The 16,211-nt window shown below is 36.8% G+C and overlaps 2 protein-coding genes across 2 annotated transcripts; one reads left to right on the top strand and one right to left on the bottom strand.

Annotated features, from left to right (window-relative positions):
- The first annotated feature begins 1 nt into the window (after position 1).
- LOC110832709 (DNA polymerase epsilon subunit 4) lies at positions 2-1,634 on the top strand. The gene is made up of 2 exons (XM_022069956.2): positions 2-620; positions 1,340-1,634. Exons 1-2 carry the CDS (start codon positions 408-410, stop codon positions 1,481-1,483), a joined length of 357 nt encoding a protein of 118 aa, XP_021925648.1. The 5' UTR covers positions 2-407; the 3' UTR covers positions 1,484-1,634.
- Positions 1,635-2,576: 942 nt separating this feature from the next.
- On the bottom strand, positions 2,577-15,647 carry LOC110832727 (uncharacterized). Its single transcript, XM_087359399.1, has 9 exons — positions 13,826-15,647; positions 13,113-13,373; positions 12,322-12,480; positions 11,194-11,320; positions 10,484-10,780; positions 9,340-9,493; positions 8,064-8,291; positions 7,236-7,477; positions 2,577-6,308 (listed from the first exon to the last, which is right to left on the bottom strand). The coding sequence occupies exons 1-9, from the start codon at positions 15,231-15,233 to the stop codon at positions 6,182-6,184; spliced, it is 3,003 nt and encodes a 1,000-aa protein (XP_087215525.1). The 5' UTR covers positions 15,234-15,647; the 3' UTR covers positions 2,577-6,181.
- Between the last annotated feature and the right edge of the window lie 564 nt (positions 15,648-16,211).

Below are 16,211 nucleotides of genomic sequence, written 5' to 3'. Positions count from 1 at the left end.
ATATCGGTGGTTGGTAAACTGCAATGCACGTCCAGACGAACTGCAAAACGCTGTATATTTGTGTGGTTATTACATGAAAAATATGTGTTAGATTCCTTGGATATGAAACAGGATTTGAGGTTTTAATGGGGGTGCGTCTGCAGATGGCTGTCTACTGGGTTGTAGCGTCGTGTAGTCTGGTAGACGTTTACAAACGTTTCAGAGGTATAAAAAATACTTCCTGCCTTTATCATCAGGGAGATCAAACGTAGGTTGGCGAACTTGATTTGTGATGCTTTGTACTACCGTGTTGTGTTGTGAGTTCCGGATTGCAGGTCGTCGCTTATTGGTCAGGTGATGAATTTGATACGAACGCGGTTAATCTTTGTCATTGAGAAAAGTTTGTGCATTTGTAAATTGTCAATATAATGGACGAGTCAGAAGACTCTTTGGTTGTTAATTCGAAGGATGATTCGTCAGGTAAAGATGCGGAACATATTCAAGAAGAAAACGAACAAGAAGAGGAAAAGTCAGAAAAGATTTTGAGATTGCCTTTCGCAAGAGTAAGACACATAATGAAAATTGATCCAGATGTTCATCACGCTAGTCAAGAAGCAGTATTCCTCATTACGAAGTCAACAGTAAGTGTTTGGAAATGTTTAAGCATTTTAAGATCGTGTACTGCTAACACAATTTCTTCAATAAATTTTCTTCACATCAACAGTTTTCTTTTCTAATAGTCATCTGATGAACGTAAAAATATGAGTTGATTTAATTCAGAAACTTTTTAAAATTGTCAAGTCAAACTGATAAGGATATGGAAGATATTAGGCCCTTTATTTTTAATTAAAGAACCTCACAAACTATCCACCATTTCACCACCATTGCATACATAATGGCTTTATTGGTGAAAACCTGGGACCTCTAGCAAGATGATTATCTTGTAATGAAATTCAGACATGAGACCAGTGTTATGCCATTATATAAATACTGTTTCATATCGATAAACATGTTCCTGAAATGCAGATAAATGTCATGACTTTTCTTATTTATTTATGTGGTTGAGAGATCTGTACAGAGGCTGTGTCCACTTAATAGTAGAGACATGGCATTAACACGTTTATATTTGTATGCACTTAGACTATAAAGGTGAATGTATAAGGGGATATTTGTCTTATCCGCAATTCATTTGCCAAAATCACTCGATGAATGTGGAAGAAATTCATAGTGAATTCCACAAATTTCATCAACACAAATTAAATATGTGACTTTGTTCCTGCTAATGACTTCCTGTGTATAAATCAAATACATAATGGGTGATAATTATTACAGTTGTAATTCCTTATTGTATATGTTTCAGGAACTTTTCATAGAGTCCCTTGCTAAGGAAGCTTACGCACATACAGCACAAGGCAAACGGAGAACTCTTCAAAAGAAAGATTTAGACAGTGCAATAGAGTCTGCAGATTGCCTTGCCTTCTTAGAGGGAGTGCTTGATACATGAATTTGAAGCACATAAAATGTCCATGTTATTGATAACAATGAATACCTTGTCATAATTCATAATGGAATCTTTTTTTTTTTTTTTCTAGACTAATACATATTTGAAGTTGTGTAAAATAAAATATAATAAAGATATACATATTCATAAGAAAGTGATGTTTTAAAATCTTATTTTATTATACTGACTGTATGATCCTGGATAGCTGTCACTACAGTGCCTGATTATGGGTGGGATGACAAATTTCTGGTTCTGCATATACATAGCCCAAGGCCAAGGAATTTGAAGGTTAATGTATGTCATATGGTTCTGAAATTTGAAAAACAGAAATACTGTGCAATAGAAATGATATATGCTATTCAGTAAAACCTGCCTAGACAGGAACATGGATTGAAGATAAATACCTTCATCAGAAAACTTTTAATTACACTTAACAAAAATGGAAACTTTCTGTGGAATTAGCTCCATGGGGTAGAGTCCTTCAGAAGCTAACTATGCTCAGCTAGTCATGAAATTGTTTCTTGTATAACTCAAGATTCATTACCATGTTCACAAGAGTCCACCTCCTGTCTGTCCTGATCCAGTTTAATACAATTCATACCCTTTACCCCCGATCCATACAGTTTGTCAGGATAACCTAAAGAAAAAAGACCACTTAGGAGACTGAGGGTGTAGATAGTATGGCAGTATTAAGCACCTGAAGAAACAGGTGAGCGTGTAGACAGGATTCCACTGGCACAGAATAAGGTTCAGTGGTCTGCTCTTAGAATCTTCCACTTGCATAAAAGGGAATTTTTTACGAGTGACTATTCTTGAGGACTCTGTGGTGTGAGTCATATTTTATATTACACTATCGTATGTGGAATTTATCCCACAAGGAACACTCCTATCACAGCTGGGAAAGAAATATGATCAAATATAGGTAGAATATTTTAAATACTTTCTCATGATCAATGCTATGCATGGATTAATGGCATGATTTGAGTCATAAAGACAGTGGGTAAGTAGTACATAATAGTGTTAAACTAAGAATTCATTTCTACGGATTCTGTATAAGCAGGATTTATCTATTAATTAAGTGGAGGAAAATTGTTCATTATGATGTTTTTATACATTTTATTTTCGGCAATATACAGACAATGTTTAATGGACTGGAATGTGATTTTCCATAAATTTCTCATAAAGAACTGCATTTGGTTGCGTAATTATGAGTTTTCTATTGAACATACAAGCAAGATATTGAATTTGCTGTTAACTGTTCAACATTGACATAATCCATGTTCTTTAACATCATTGTAACACTTTGCTCCGGTAACAGCCTGTTCTTATGGAATAAATTTACTCATATTAAAATATTAAAGAAAGTCAACTTTGTGTACTACCATACAAAAAGTTAATACAAGAATATAAGTAATATTGAAACCAAAATATAAACCTTATATTGCTTCATGTTTCACGAGTGTTTGAAATACACTAAAATCCCCATTTAATGTTTCTTTGAGGGGCAGTAGATTTGAACACCAAACTTTAACCCTCTGCCATGCTACAAAATTCACTGTAACCCGATGCTGTCAGACCAGTTAATTTAAGTGCCTTTCATGCACTACACTTTAGTATATTATATCTGGTAAAAGATATATATAGTTATGACATGTTACTGCAATAGGCATGACAAATGGAGCAAACTTTACAGCGAGAGAACCATAGAAATTGACCTTCAAATGATATGGGAAAGCTGTCTCTGGTGTTTAACTAAGCATCATGCCATGAAGACATATGGGTGGCATTTAGGTATAGCTCCACACATTATCTTCGGTAATAGACAGAGGTAAGGGGTTAAGTTCATACCTCAGCCATTTCACCCCCACGGAAGGCTGAATGGGATCTCAAAGCCAGTCTGAATGTTGAAAAGAGAAAAATCTTACTTTGCAGGAATCAAACACGACTCATTCAGCCTGGCTTCCATTTTAAAAAGAGCAAATCTTAAATTCAGGAACATTAAGTGGGGATTCCATTATACTTAAAAGACTTGTGTCATTTATTTATTCAGTACACACACACTACATATAACTATGTATTCAGAAACACTCACCTTGATGGCTCCTTCCCATATAATTCACTTATTCCACTGCCATTCCAGATACTATATATTAAATGATCTGGCAAAAAGGATGTTACAGTTTGAACAAATGAAAATAGTATATTCATTTTGTTTGTTGTACATTTCTTTTGTAAAGCGCATTAAATGACTTTCAGGTTCATTTTTAAGGGACACAGCATACAACTCACATACTTTATTTAATATATAGTTAACTGTTTCAACCCTTTCAACGTTGCCCTATGATAGATCAGCCATCTGCTCTGAGTCTTGTGGAAATAGCTACCAGCTCGTCAATATGAATTCAATTACAGCTGCTTGTCACAAAGAGATTAGAATAGGAAGACAACACTGCAAAGCGCGACTCTTCCCGGTTATAACAGATGTCATATGAATATAATATTCGGAGCAGGACATGTTACAGTGCTTGAAATACATACTTGAGCTAACAAAGTGTAGTTAGTCTGTGTAGACCTAGTATGTACAATTAACACTAAAAGGGTTAATATACATAGAAATCATGAGACTATTATTAGCAACTGTAGTGTATACTTGGATAATGAATAACTTGAGTTTAACTTCAAAAGGTCAATAAAAGTAATTTTGTAATTATTGGAAAATATAGATATTTATATTAAGTAAAATGAAATAAAAATGCAAATAAAATTAACTGTTGGAAAATGTAATGTTTCTATCACGTCAAATGAAACAAAAGACACTAGAATAATAATAATAAAAAAATCTTCCATCCTTTCACGTGAAGGCAGATAACCACAACTTATTCACAAAGACGTTCAATTTAAAACACAACCCAAACTACTACACACAAAATTAAAGCAATGTCAATATTGAAATATTGCAACCATATTGCATTGCTGTAGCTGATACAGTGCCTTCAGTTGGTACAACTGTAATCTAAGCTGTTTTGTTGCTCAATGAGCACTTGTCACAGACAAACACTTCCTGTGTCCTGAAATGTTATTGCTGCTTGGTGTATCGTCTTATTCAGCAATTCTTTGTCAGGATACGAGTTACTCTGTGCAGCTTTCGCATAACTGGTGCGTGGAGCAGGCTAGCAACCAAGTTGATCTTGACACAATTGTCACAGGGAGGTTGGTAATCTGTTACATGGAGATGTACGCACTTCTGATTTCATTTTTATATAGTAGTATTTGACTGTCGTAAGGCTGTGTTTTAAATGATACTCTTTGTATATTACTACAAGCATAGAATCTGTACAATACGTAACTTCTTTCCTACAGTTCTATACTTAATTTTTGAGACTGAATGTCAGACGTATCTCAAGACAGCAGAAACATCTTAAAATAAAAAATAAATGAGAAATGAAACCCTAAAATCCTACTACTATTCTTATATCCTATCAATACTTAGTAAAAACATGCACCATGTAACGTATGCATGTCAAGGAGAATAAATTACAGTAAAATTTGCATTTGTTCTTCAGGAGGATAATGAATATGAATTGAATAAATTTAATAGTAAGATAACTGGACTAATACCACAAAAATTAAACTTTAAATTAGGGATAAACACATTATGAAATATTAAGTGAAATTTAATTTCTTTCATGATGACACTTACTGCACAAGTGTCAGACTCTACTACAGTCACATTTTTAGGAGTGCTTCCACAAATCTTTTAACCCCTCAGGAAAGAATTGGTCCCACAAATATTTGGACTCCCCCGAGACCATACAAGAGTGAATAAGGAGCAGAGGTGGAATGATAATGACATGGTAAAACTAAGGACTTGGAGGAACAACTGTCCTAGTGCCACTTTATCTACTAAAAATCTTACATGGACTGCCCTCAGAGCAAACCTGGGTGGAGCTGGTAACGAACTGTCTAAGCTATGTCATGGCCTCCTTCATATATGTACTGTACCTTCTACAGATCTACAACAAAATTTAATTTCAGATTTACTTTATGTAATTGAAATAACAGACAAAAAGAGTCCAGCTGTCTTACTTTAAATCTCCGCACCTGAGATACAAATGTGACTTAGCAATGAATAAATATGGCAGTTATAAAAATGAAAAGTCAGCATGTACTTTAAGCATGTGACATATTTTGTGTTATAAAGATTTAATCAAATCAAAAATAATATAGGAAATCTGATAGAACACAGTATTTCTGGGTACAAACATATTCTAAGGCAGCTTCAATAAGATTTGACGGTATAGGTGCGTAGGTGTCTGTAACATTCAGACTTCCCGTATCTCTGATATATTCTCATTTTACAATGTTAATTATTAATGGTATCCACCTAAAAATTCTGCAAATCACTGCACAATATTAAAATCCACTTTCAAGACATACAGCAGTGTTTTTCTGTATAAATATATGAAACCCACAGAGAAAAATGATGCTTAATCCTCAAAACCACATCTGATCTTCACCTGCTCATACCAAGAACCAAAGAGTTGTTATAAAAATCGTTATAAATAAGGGTGGGGTGGGGGGGTGTCTGTGAATATATTAAATAGTTTCATACTACTGCATAGTTTCAAATAATGTGTTCCAGAGCAGCAGTAGCCGAATTACTTCTTGCTAATACCATGATAATATTCCTACAAGTTCTAATCACTTTTTGCGTTTGCCTTTCCTACGATTTCGTCCCTGATCGGAGTATCCTCCTTCTGCAGTGCCTACTCCACTTCCACCTGACTGGCTGTAAAGGTTATTGAGAAAGTCTTCCAAATCAGGTTCACTGAAAGAAATTAAAAACATACAAGAACATTTCCCATCTAATAAAAGTTTCAAACATACTATCAAAGAAATTACAAGATCAAATCAGATGTCAATGTTCTGAGTTTTAACTTTTAAAATAACTGTGGCATGCAGTGCTTTTAAACCTTCCTGACTAAAACATTTGCAAAACAGGATGTCATTAATTACTCATTACAAGAAATACAAAAAAAAATATATTCAGGTCAGGTACAGTGGTGGTCCTGCCGAACAAATTTATACAAAAATGACATTAAAAATTAACTTCAGGGATTAACAACAATACCAAATTTAGTCAAATTTTGTTTATTCAACAGTGCTGTTAACATACTGTTTAAAAACATGCCTAAATATGATATTTAAACATGAGACTGTATTTTGCAAGATGGTATGAATTTTCACCAATTTATTCAAAAGGAAAAATTCATGAAGCATTGATAGGAAGGAATTTGAATAAGGGAACAGACTGATACAGTTACACAGTTCCAATAGGAGAACAACGGATGCGTGAAAATGGGAAAACCATGAAGAGAGATTTTTCATTTGTATTATTAGATTTATATAATATAAATCTAGAGATACATTTGCAAAGTTACTGATATAAATGATAAAGATATGACTGAAAACCTAAATAGTGAACACTAAAGGGCGACCAACCATGAACCAGATATTATGTATCAATATGTAATATGTGCTCCATAATATTTATTCATTCATTCACAAACAGGATACAGAAGGAAGTGGCCAGACGCAATTTCAAGTACTGTCCCAGCATTTTTAAAAAAGAACTGATAAAAACCACGAATAACATCAATCAGGACAGCCTGTCTCCAGGCTGGGGTTTGAATGTGGGACCTCATAAATATGAAGCATGAGTGACAGCAAGTCCGCTGCAATGTTCAGTGCTTACCTATTCGAATCTGGGGCATTCCTGGGTGTTGTCCTGTTACTATGATGCCTTCCATGAGATTGCTGTTGCGTCTGTTTCCCCAGGACTATGCGATACTGCACAATGTGAGTGTTGGCACGTAAATGGCGCAAGTTATCGGCCTGGCAAGCGGCCCATTCAGTAATGTCATATACTCCACCATCCATACAGGCATAGTAGTGCCATAAGAAGCCAAATATCGAGCTCTCGGCCCAAATATCACCCTGGAAAATTTGCATACAATTATTAAGATTCACACAAAAACATAGAGAAGGGATACCTCAGTCAGCACAGTCTGACTGGAGTCTGATTCCCGGTGGGGACACATAATTTTTCTTCTAGCAAAGTGTCCAGACTGCAGCCCATCCAACCTCCTATCCAATGGGTACCCTGGCTTAACTAGCCTCGAAACTGGCCCAATATCTACCTGAGTACACTGTGCAACATCCTAGAATACAGCAATCTTCATCAGCTAATCATCACCATTGGGAACCTGAAATCTCACCATTTTTAAAATAATCTTATGATCCTATCAACCATTCTGCCCTCTGCCATTTCAATGAGATGAAGCATCCATTCTTGACGTGGCAGTCTCCATGATGTAGATTCCAGAAATCCTGATGATAGGATGATGCAAGAATGATGACTCTTAAACTAAACAGGCCCTGAACCAGAAAGGGACCTTGTTATTAGCAAAAATGGAAATACAAAGCTTATATAATATAATGAGTTTTGATGGGCCCCTGTATTTATTTGTTACAAAGAGGCGATACTTTATGTTTCCATCGAATTAATTACAACTTATCTCACCTCTTTAGCATTATGGTGGATCTTGCACTGTGCACAGAACCTGGCTGCATAGCAAGGCCGATTCACATGAATGCGACGGTGACGTTTACCGCAGTTTGTGCACCTGATGGTATTAGCTGCATACTCCATTTTTTTATGAAGTTGTGACAATAAGTCACTCAATTCACTCCAGGCTTGTTCCACTTGCTGTGTTTCTGCCACTCTCCTGTCGTAAGCCGTACGTCGTTCCTAAACTCGGCAAGCAGAAAACACACGACTGTCCAACTGTATCAAGATAATTTTTTTACAAAACAGTAAACTCTTATTAAAAAAATCTGAACTTTTATAATGGCTTTCAAAGGTTTCTGTCAAATATGAACATGATCCTTCTACAAGAATTCATGTTTCATAGAGAGAATCTTAAAGCTGAATGATTAGTTCATGTGCCACCTACGCACATCCTTATTTGGTTAATTAAATTTTTAAAGCATTAATCTCTCAGGTAGGCCCTATACATCCAGAGATGAAATCTTGAATTAAAAAACAATAAGCTTGGATAAGGGATAAAAATAGCATTCACAAAGTACTTTCATGTTTGAAGATAAAAATACAAAATTCACACACAACACATTAATAGCACTCATTATCTGTGATTATAATTACAAATTAAAACACTATCTGTTGAGCACTGATCATACATAGGAAGCCAGGTAGCTCATGAGTAGGAACTATACCTCCACTTCCCACCCTCCCCCAAAGCGCCTACATGGCATATAGAGGGACAGCTTTACTTTAATTTATTTACTGTTCAAACATATCCTGATTCGCAAGGAGGATATGCACAGTACAGCATAAAAGCACAAAATTAACAACAATCTGTAGAAAAACATAAATTACAAAAATTTGTATAGCAGTCGTCAGGTAACTTGCAAGCTGCGCTCCCCAGTTCCCAGACCGTACTGGATTTAGAATGGTCAGGTACAGATAAGGGGCCATCCGGTTCTGCGGTAGCCATTTCAAAAACAATGCCATTGTGGATGGATTGTTTTAATTGCTTACCGACCCTCACTATGAAAAACTATGTTGTACCTTGTTTGCAAGCACCACCCTCAACCTGCTACTTCCAAAGTTAGATCTCAGTACCACACACAACCAGAAGTTTGTAAATAACAGAAATATTATGTGTTTTAATGTATGCTGACGCAGGTTTAGCAATTTCCATTCTTTGCCATGAGATGGCAGGTTACAAGGAATCTGATGACTATCATATTCAGTATCAAGATTATAAAATACTCACAGGTTCTCCAATGAGTTCGAAAGCATGGACAAGTATCTTGAATGCTTCTTCAGCACCTGGCTGATTGTTTTTGTCTGGATGAACCAGGACTGCCTGACGTTTATAGTACTTCTTTATATCGTCATCTGTGCAGTGAAGAGTTACCCCCAGAATGCTGAACAACAAAATGTTTTCTCATTATTAACAAGTAGAGTAAATATAAAATGCCAAAACATGAGTAACACATTATTTGTATTACATAAAAGCCAGAATCAAGCTTTCTCGCTCACTTGTTTACAGCGAAAGGTTACTTGCTGTCACAAGAGGAAACACACATTTAAATCGAGGGGAAAAAAATTTGTACAGAACTTAATATGTAATACAGATTTCTCAGTAATAATGCTATGTGACTGTAAAATGTTCTGTACAACAGCACAAAGAGTAATTTGCCATGATATTCTTTGGTTTCACAAGGTTTTGATGTGACATGGAGTAAACATTTTCAAGATCTGTTTCATGGATATTATTATATTACAAAGTCGAGGATGACATTTAACTATGGCAAGCAGCAGACCCCAAAACCTCGTTGCAATTTCTTTCGTACTTTTTGTTCCATTTCCTCTAGCCTTTGGTACTTCCCACTTTACAGCTTTCCTGCCTTCTGTTTGAACACGTGGTGCGTTAAAGTGTCATTCATCGATTCCTTTGTCCATGTGTAGGTTTAATTCAAAGGTAAACTTGACTTTATTTATTACAGTAATTGTTTCCTTTCGGACGCATGGTGAGCCGTACTGGCACGAGAAGCTCAAGTTCTTTGAGAATGAATTAAATTAAAAGTATGATGTGATTTACACTGTGCTTATCACTGCATCAGTAAAGATGCTGACCCAAGAGGGGTTCAAGTCTCAGCAGGACCGATGTATACCATCTCAAATTGCAGCGGAACATTCTTTGATCTGTGGACCTCTGAGTTATGGGCCCAGCAAACAGTCAAATCTATTGATCAGTTTCAGCAATAAAACATGAGCAGGCAGATGGAGACGCACGCACATTTGAAGCGCTTTATGACAAAATACATAAAAATAAGTTTGGGGAGGGGAAAACAACGGGCCAGGGAAGATAATGTCTGAATTAGGTATGCTGTGAATACAAGCCAGCCAACTACCTGTAAGGATCTTTCCCCTTGCATGCCAGAAGCCTCCTCATCGCCTCATCACCAGTGGAGGGGAGAGAAATATTATTCTCCAACCCACAAGGAAAGCCATTCTTAAAATTGACTCCATCCCCACTGCCTGACGACGTCTGTCCTCCAGTGGAAGACTTTTCCTTCCTTCTCCACAAATTCCACCAGCCAGCACGAAATTGCAGTACTTCAAAGACTTTCAAGTGCAGCACCGCGCCACTTAGCTTCTTCCACGAGTGGACTGTCCATGTACACAACCAATCATAGATAAATGCACACCTGCCAAATAAAAGAAAGCATTTAACATTTATAGGACTGGCCACTTGCTAAGAAAAATAAATAAATAATAATCACAGCTCATAAACTAATCCACATACCTGAAAGATTATAAACTGGAGTGTAGAAGAAAGTCCTTTGAGCCTTTTGTACAGAAGTAAGTATATTTATATAATCAGTGGCTTACGACCAACCCCCAACCTGGAAGACCAGGGTACCTGTCTCAGTCTGACCTCTCCCCCTTGACCAATCTGGCTAGGGAGGCCCTACCAGTAGCTATGCTACCGCCAGCATAGCTCTTGGGGTCACTGAGGTACTCAAGCCCCACCACCATGTTAGGTATGAAGCCACTTAGTTTTAAAACTCTACCAACCCAAAAAAAGTGTCAAACTTCTATGCATAACAGGAATACTTACAGATGTGCAAACAGACGAACACTCATACTAAGGACATCTGAGAGCAGATGGAAGAACCAGAAGATTATCTGTACAGCTATCTGACCCCAATGCGTCACATGACGCTTCACAGGATGAAAAAACAGTGCTGTAATGGAGGGGGAGCATGAATAACAAAACAAAACAAAACAAAATTAAAATTGCACAATATAAAACATGATAAGTAAATTTTAGCATTATATTGAGAATTAAAAACATGTACTTTAAAACCATCACAGATTATATGACAGCACTGGCTTTAATATGATGAAATATAGATCACAGACTGATTCAAGTACTTGTACTACCTGTAAGTTGGCATTACCAATAATGAAATAAACTGTTGGTTGGAGGAGAAACTCTTGCTGTTGTGTACAGATGCTGACAAGTTCGTTCATGTTAGTATTGCCAAACTTACAACTCTGAAGGATTGGTTAGTTGGCATTCTACAGTACAAAGAAAAGGCAGTAACCTACCTAACTAACTAGATGGCTTACCGAACCCAAAGGTTCATCACAAAATTAACCAAAGCCCTCCACCAGACCCTGTCCTGGGCCAACAAAATCCAGTCTCCTTCGACTCCTATCTCCCATAGATCCCGCCTGAGATTATCCTCTCATCTACGTCTAGATCTCCCCAGTGGTCTCTTCCCCTCAGGCTTCCCAACCAATACCCGGTACACACCTCGTCCCACCCCTGCGCGCTACGTGCCCCACCCATCTCATTCTTCTCGACTTAATCACCTTGACAATATTGGGGGAGGAGGAGTACAGATTTTTAAGCTCATCATCATGCAGTTTTCTCCATGCCCCATCGTCTTCTCTCCTAGGCCCAAATATCCTCCTCAACACCCTATTCTCAAACACCTGCAATCTGTGTTCCTCCCTCTGAGTGAGAGACCATGTTTCGCACCCATACAAAACAACAGGCAAAATTATTGTTTTGTAATCTAAAAATTAAAAAAAAAATGAACTTTCAAACTAAGATTTTTTTTCTAGATTCAACCTTCAAAATCTGAGACTTGCACATGCATAATAATTAACTGAATTAATCAAATTATGCAATTCTTGTAACTACTTTTTACTTATACTACAATTACTCCAACATTACCTAAGGGGGAATGACACTCCTTTTTCTTTCCTCGCCTCTTGCTGAGAGCAGGTTTCTCGGAGCTTCCTGAACTGTGGGTACCCGATGTGGAACTACTTCGAGCTGACCCTGACCTTGCAGAACCTGTCCCAGCTGATCCAGTTTTCACATCACTTTTGCCTGTGCAGGAGGTATAACTATAATTAGTGCAGTACGACAAAATAATGGAATTATCCTGTGCACCTCAAATTTTAGAATGAGTATTAGGCATCTATTCTTGGGCACTAAACTCATGTAACCTGTAATTTTTAAGAGTTGTCTCCTTATATTTGTCAACATGTTGTTTTATAAATATCAATAATTATTATTGGAAGGGACATATTATTGAATCTTATACAGTAACTGTTGCGATGCTATATAAGGATTATTTGCCCAGTGAATGATGAAAACATTGGTTAACAGAACCAAGGATCACAATCAATCTGGCACTGTCGATGAAGAACATAAATACGTATGACTTGAGGTTCTCATGGTGACAAAATGCTGATCATGACATTCTAGGTTGTGGCATCATATGGCCTTGTAGGTGGTTAACAATGTTTTGAATAACACTGAAAACCAACTTATAAGACCATACTGCATCACAATGTAAAAGATCATAATCAACAAATAAATTATTGGTTGCCAATAAAAACGCTACTGTGACCGGGATATTCATTACTACCACCATCCCGATTTTTGTCATAAACTCTGAATCAAAAAACTTGCAAGTTCAGAGTCATAAATTCTAAATATAACAACAATAATAGTACCTTTCTTATCATCCGGACAGTTTCTACAAATCCTAGCTCCACCACTTCCTTTAAGAATATTCTTTTCTTCTGTTCCAATGCTGCCAACTCCTGTTCCTCCTGCAGCAGTTCCAGCACCACCCCAAGTGGATGTGCCAAGATTGTTATTGATATGAATAGGTGGACGTTTAGTTGTTACACCACCTAACCCACCCGGGCCTTTGCCACCTGGGGTGCATGCTGGTGGCTTGTGGTTGTTCAGTGTAGTTCCTAGAGAGTCATCTAAAGCAAACAGATCTCATTCATGCATCAAAAGAGAAGACATCATTAATAAACAAATTATATAAGCAAAGCTATCAAAGACTATATCCCTTTTCAAGAATATAATGATGATGATAATTTTGTTACACAGTTCAGCCCTCTTTAGAAAGTGCTAAAGGAATGTAGATATGAGTTGAGCAAAGATGTCAAGGCTATGGTGAAGCAGAAGTCCACAGTTCTTTGTGGAAAGAATCCATTAATTATTGCATCAATGAGATGCCTTCTTCAGTACTCATGGAACCAATTTCTAATGGTCTCTACTCCTATGCCCATAGCAATCCATAAATGTCATTCACCTGAACAAGCCTCACATTATAAGAAAGCTGATTGCTTGGGTGGCTGGTTATCACTGAGTCCAAAGTCCCTACAAATTCCCTTCACTACAATAACTACTATACTGAGATAACACTTACCCTGCTGTCCACACTTAGATTTCAAATTAGGCACTGCAATAGATTTCTTGTTGCCGCCTTCACCAACAGCATTCCGTGATCCACTTTGCAGGTTTCTTGATGCTACTACATCTTCTGACTGAAACATTTCTTCACCTAATTCTCCTGTCATTTGCTTATCACTATCCAAATCATCTAATGAAACCCATTTTCGTGGAAGAGAATTGAACCCAATACCAGAATTGTAATGCTTCAAGACATTACCCACAGATTTTTGGACTAGGACTGGATTCTGAATCAATTTGCTGGTATTTAAATTTCCATTAGTATTATGCTCATCACTGCCAGAAGAATGCTGCCTTTTCAATATGCCACTTTTACTGTTCTTTTTGCCATTACCACCTTTCGAAGCACAAACTTTGGATTTTGCAGGATTTGTAAACTCAGATTTGTTACTGGCTGCATTTGTATTATTAGAAGTAGGTTTAACTGCTGGTAATGTTGTAGGTGCTGACTTTGCAAGGACATCAGAATAAGTTGGTCTCATAGGACGTACTTCTGCAACTATCCTTGCCTTTCGAACACTGCGTCCAACCCCTTTATATTCCATTTCTGCATCAGAAGGTACTCGAACTGTCTGGATTCCCTGCTGGTTTGTTGATGGTACTGGTCTAACACCACTATCCATACATCCAAATGGACTATACGTGCCACTCTGATTTGGTACCCAATTTCCAACCAGGTTTTCAATCAACTGTGCTCGATTACTTACAGTTCCTTGGAAGTGTTGTGGTTGGTGCCTACAACTCTGCGGGGACTGTTGTTGTACATCACTACTATTGAAAAGCCCATAATCCCTCAAGTGGTTGGAAGAATTGCCAAGATTACCACTTTGGTAAGGTATAAATCCTCCTATTGGATGCTTCATAGGTTCTCTGTTATCATGGGCCATCACATGGTATGGCTGTCGTGACATATTGGAACCACTATACACAACATTAACAATGTTCCCTCCACCATCAACCATAGTTCCAATTATTTCATGATTCTCTCCCATTGTGTTCAATTGCTGCTGCCTTGGAGCTGTTGCGTAGTAGAAACTATGATGTTGAGGAATTTCACTGCCCAGTTTAGGCAAATGGGAAGTATTAATCTCATAATGGACACCAGAAACATCATTAAGAAATATGTTATTTTCTCCTGAATTCATTGTCATTGGTGTGTGAGGAGAAAAGGAATGATTATCGTTACTTTCACTTACAGGCATTGCATATTCTGACCAACCATGTGGCACTGTGGCATGTGCAGGTGGTGGTGTAAATCCCAACGGTATATACTGGCCATCACTAGTTTGTATATCTGCAGTCATATGTTCAATAATTTCATCGATGGATCGTTTCTTCTGTGGGTTATCATGGTCCCCCATCATAACATGTAAGAGTGATGAACTTATTTGTTGCTGGCGTAACAAAAATTCTAAAAGAATATACTGAAACAACTAAAACTTAATTGTTGCTGGTATGTGCAACAAAAATTATACATAAAGATATTGTAAGTGCAGTTTCTCGCATATGTTGCCTGTCGATCTTGCAGTTTGGGTCATTAACAAAAAACCTGAGGTCACCAACATCAATCAGCCTTCTATGGTTCAGGAGAGCTAAAATGCAAAAATACCTTGAACATATGTAATATTAATATAAATCACAAATCAAATATGTATTTAACAGTTTCAGCATAAATCCGTAATATTGTGCCATCCCTCTCACAATACACAATTCATACATATACGGAGCCATTTTCTTCCAGCTATTCGTGCCATACGCCGGAATCAAATCTTAAAAATCAATACAACTTTTATAAATCATTCTCTATAATATCCTAGTGCCGCTGCAAAATATCTTGAATTATTAAAAAATGTATTATTTTTATGTTCACTCATAAATACTACTATACGGAAAACTACTGTTAAGAAATACACAGTTGCAAAGTTCCTATGCATTTTTCAGATAGAGTTTATTCCAAATTGATTTATCATTTATCATTATACGCTAATTAAATAGAGTTCTTTTCAATATTTACTTCTTAAAAAAGTTAGTTTCTGACCTATTCCGTCTTCATTTGAATTCATTTTGCAACTTGTCTTGGGTCTTCGGAATCCTTCCGGTTTGCAATTTAATAAATTGTTCCTACGTCGTCTTTTGTTTTATTTCCTCATTTAGATAATACATTTTTAAATAATTTACTGACACATCCCTACATTTCTCTTAAAATCTAGGAGGGCAATATTTACTTTAATACATACATAATTTCGAGCTCTGTATTCTTGGCATACTAGCCCTTCATGGTACCAACCTTTTTACTGGTCTCTAGATATTGCTCAAAAGAATTCCTATTTGGAGTTTCATGG

This window comes from Zootermopsis nevadensis, unplaced genomic scaffold (genome assembly GCF_977971745.1).
Source record: "Zootermopsis nevadensis isolate Lab colony 2312 unplaced genomic scaffold, Znev_1.0 Znev_ptg000031l, whole genome shotgun sequence".
Taxonomy (NCBI): Eukaryota; Metazoa; Arthropoda; class Insecta; order Blattodea; family Termopsidae; genus Zootermopsis; species Zootermopsis nevadensis.
Note: the sequence above shows the minus strand (reverse complement) of the source record. Positions and strands in the feature narration are given on the sequence as shown.

Excerpts from the sequence above, each read along its gene's own strand:
- LOC110832709 (XM_022069956.2), top strand. The coding sequence starts at position 408 with ATGGACGAGTCAGAAGACTCTTTGGTTGTTAATTCGAAGGATGATTCG. Across the intron at positions 621-1,339 it reads TCCTCATTACGAAGTCAACA|GAACTTTTCATAGAGTCCCT; the intron begins GTAAGTGTTTGG and ends TATATGTTTCAG.
- LOC110832727 (XM_087359399.1), bottom strand. The coding sequence starts at position 15,233 with ATGATGGGGGACCATGATAACCCACAGAAGAAACGATCCATCGATGAA. Across the intron at positions 8,292-9,339 it reads TCGAACTCATTGGAGAACCT|GAACGACGTACGGCTTACGA; the intron begins GTGAGTATTTTA and ends TGCCGAGTTTAG. Across the intron at positions 6,309-7,235 it reads AATGCCCCAGATTCGAATAG|TGAACCTGATTTGGAAGACT; the intron begins GTAAGCACTGAA and ends AATTTCTTTCAG.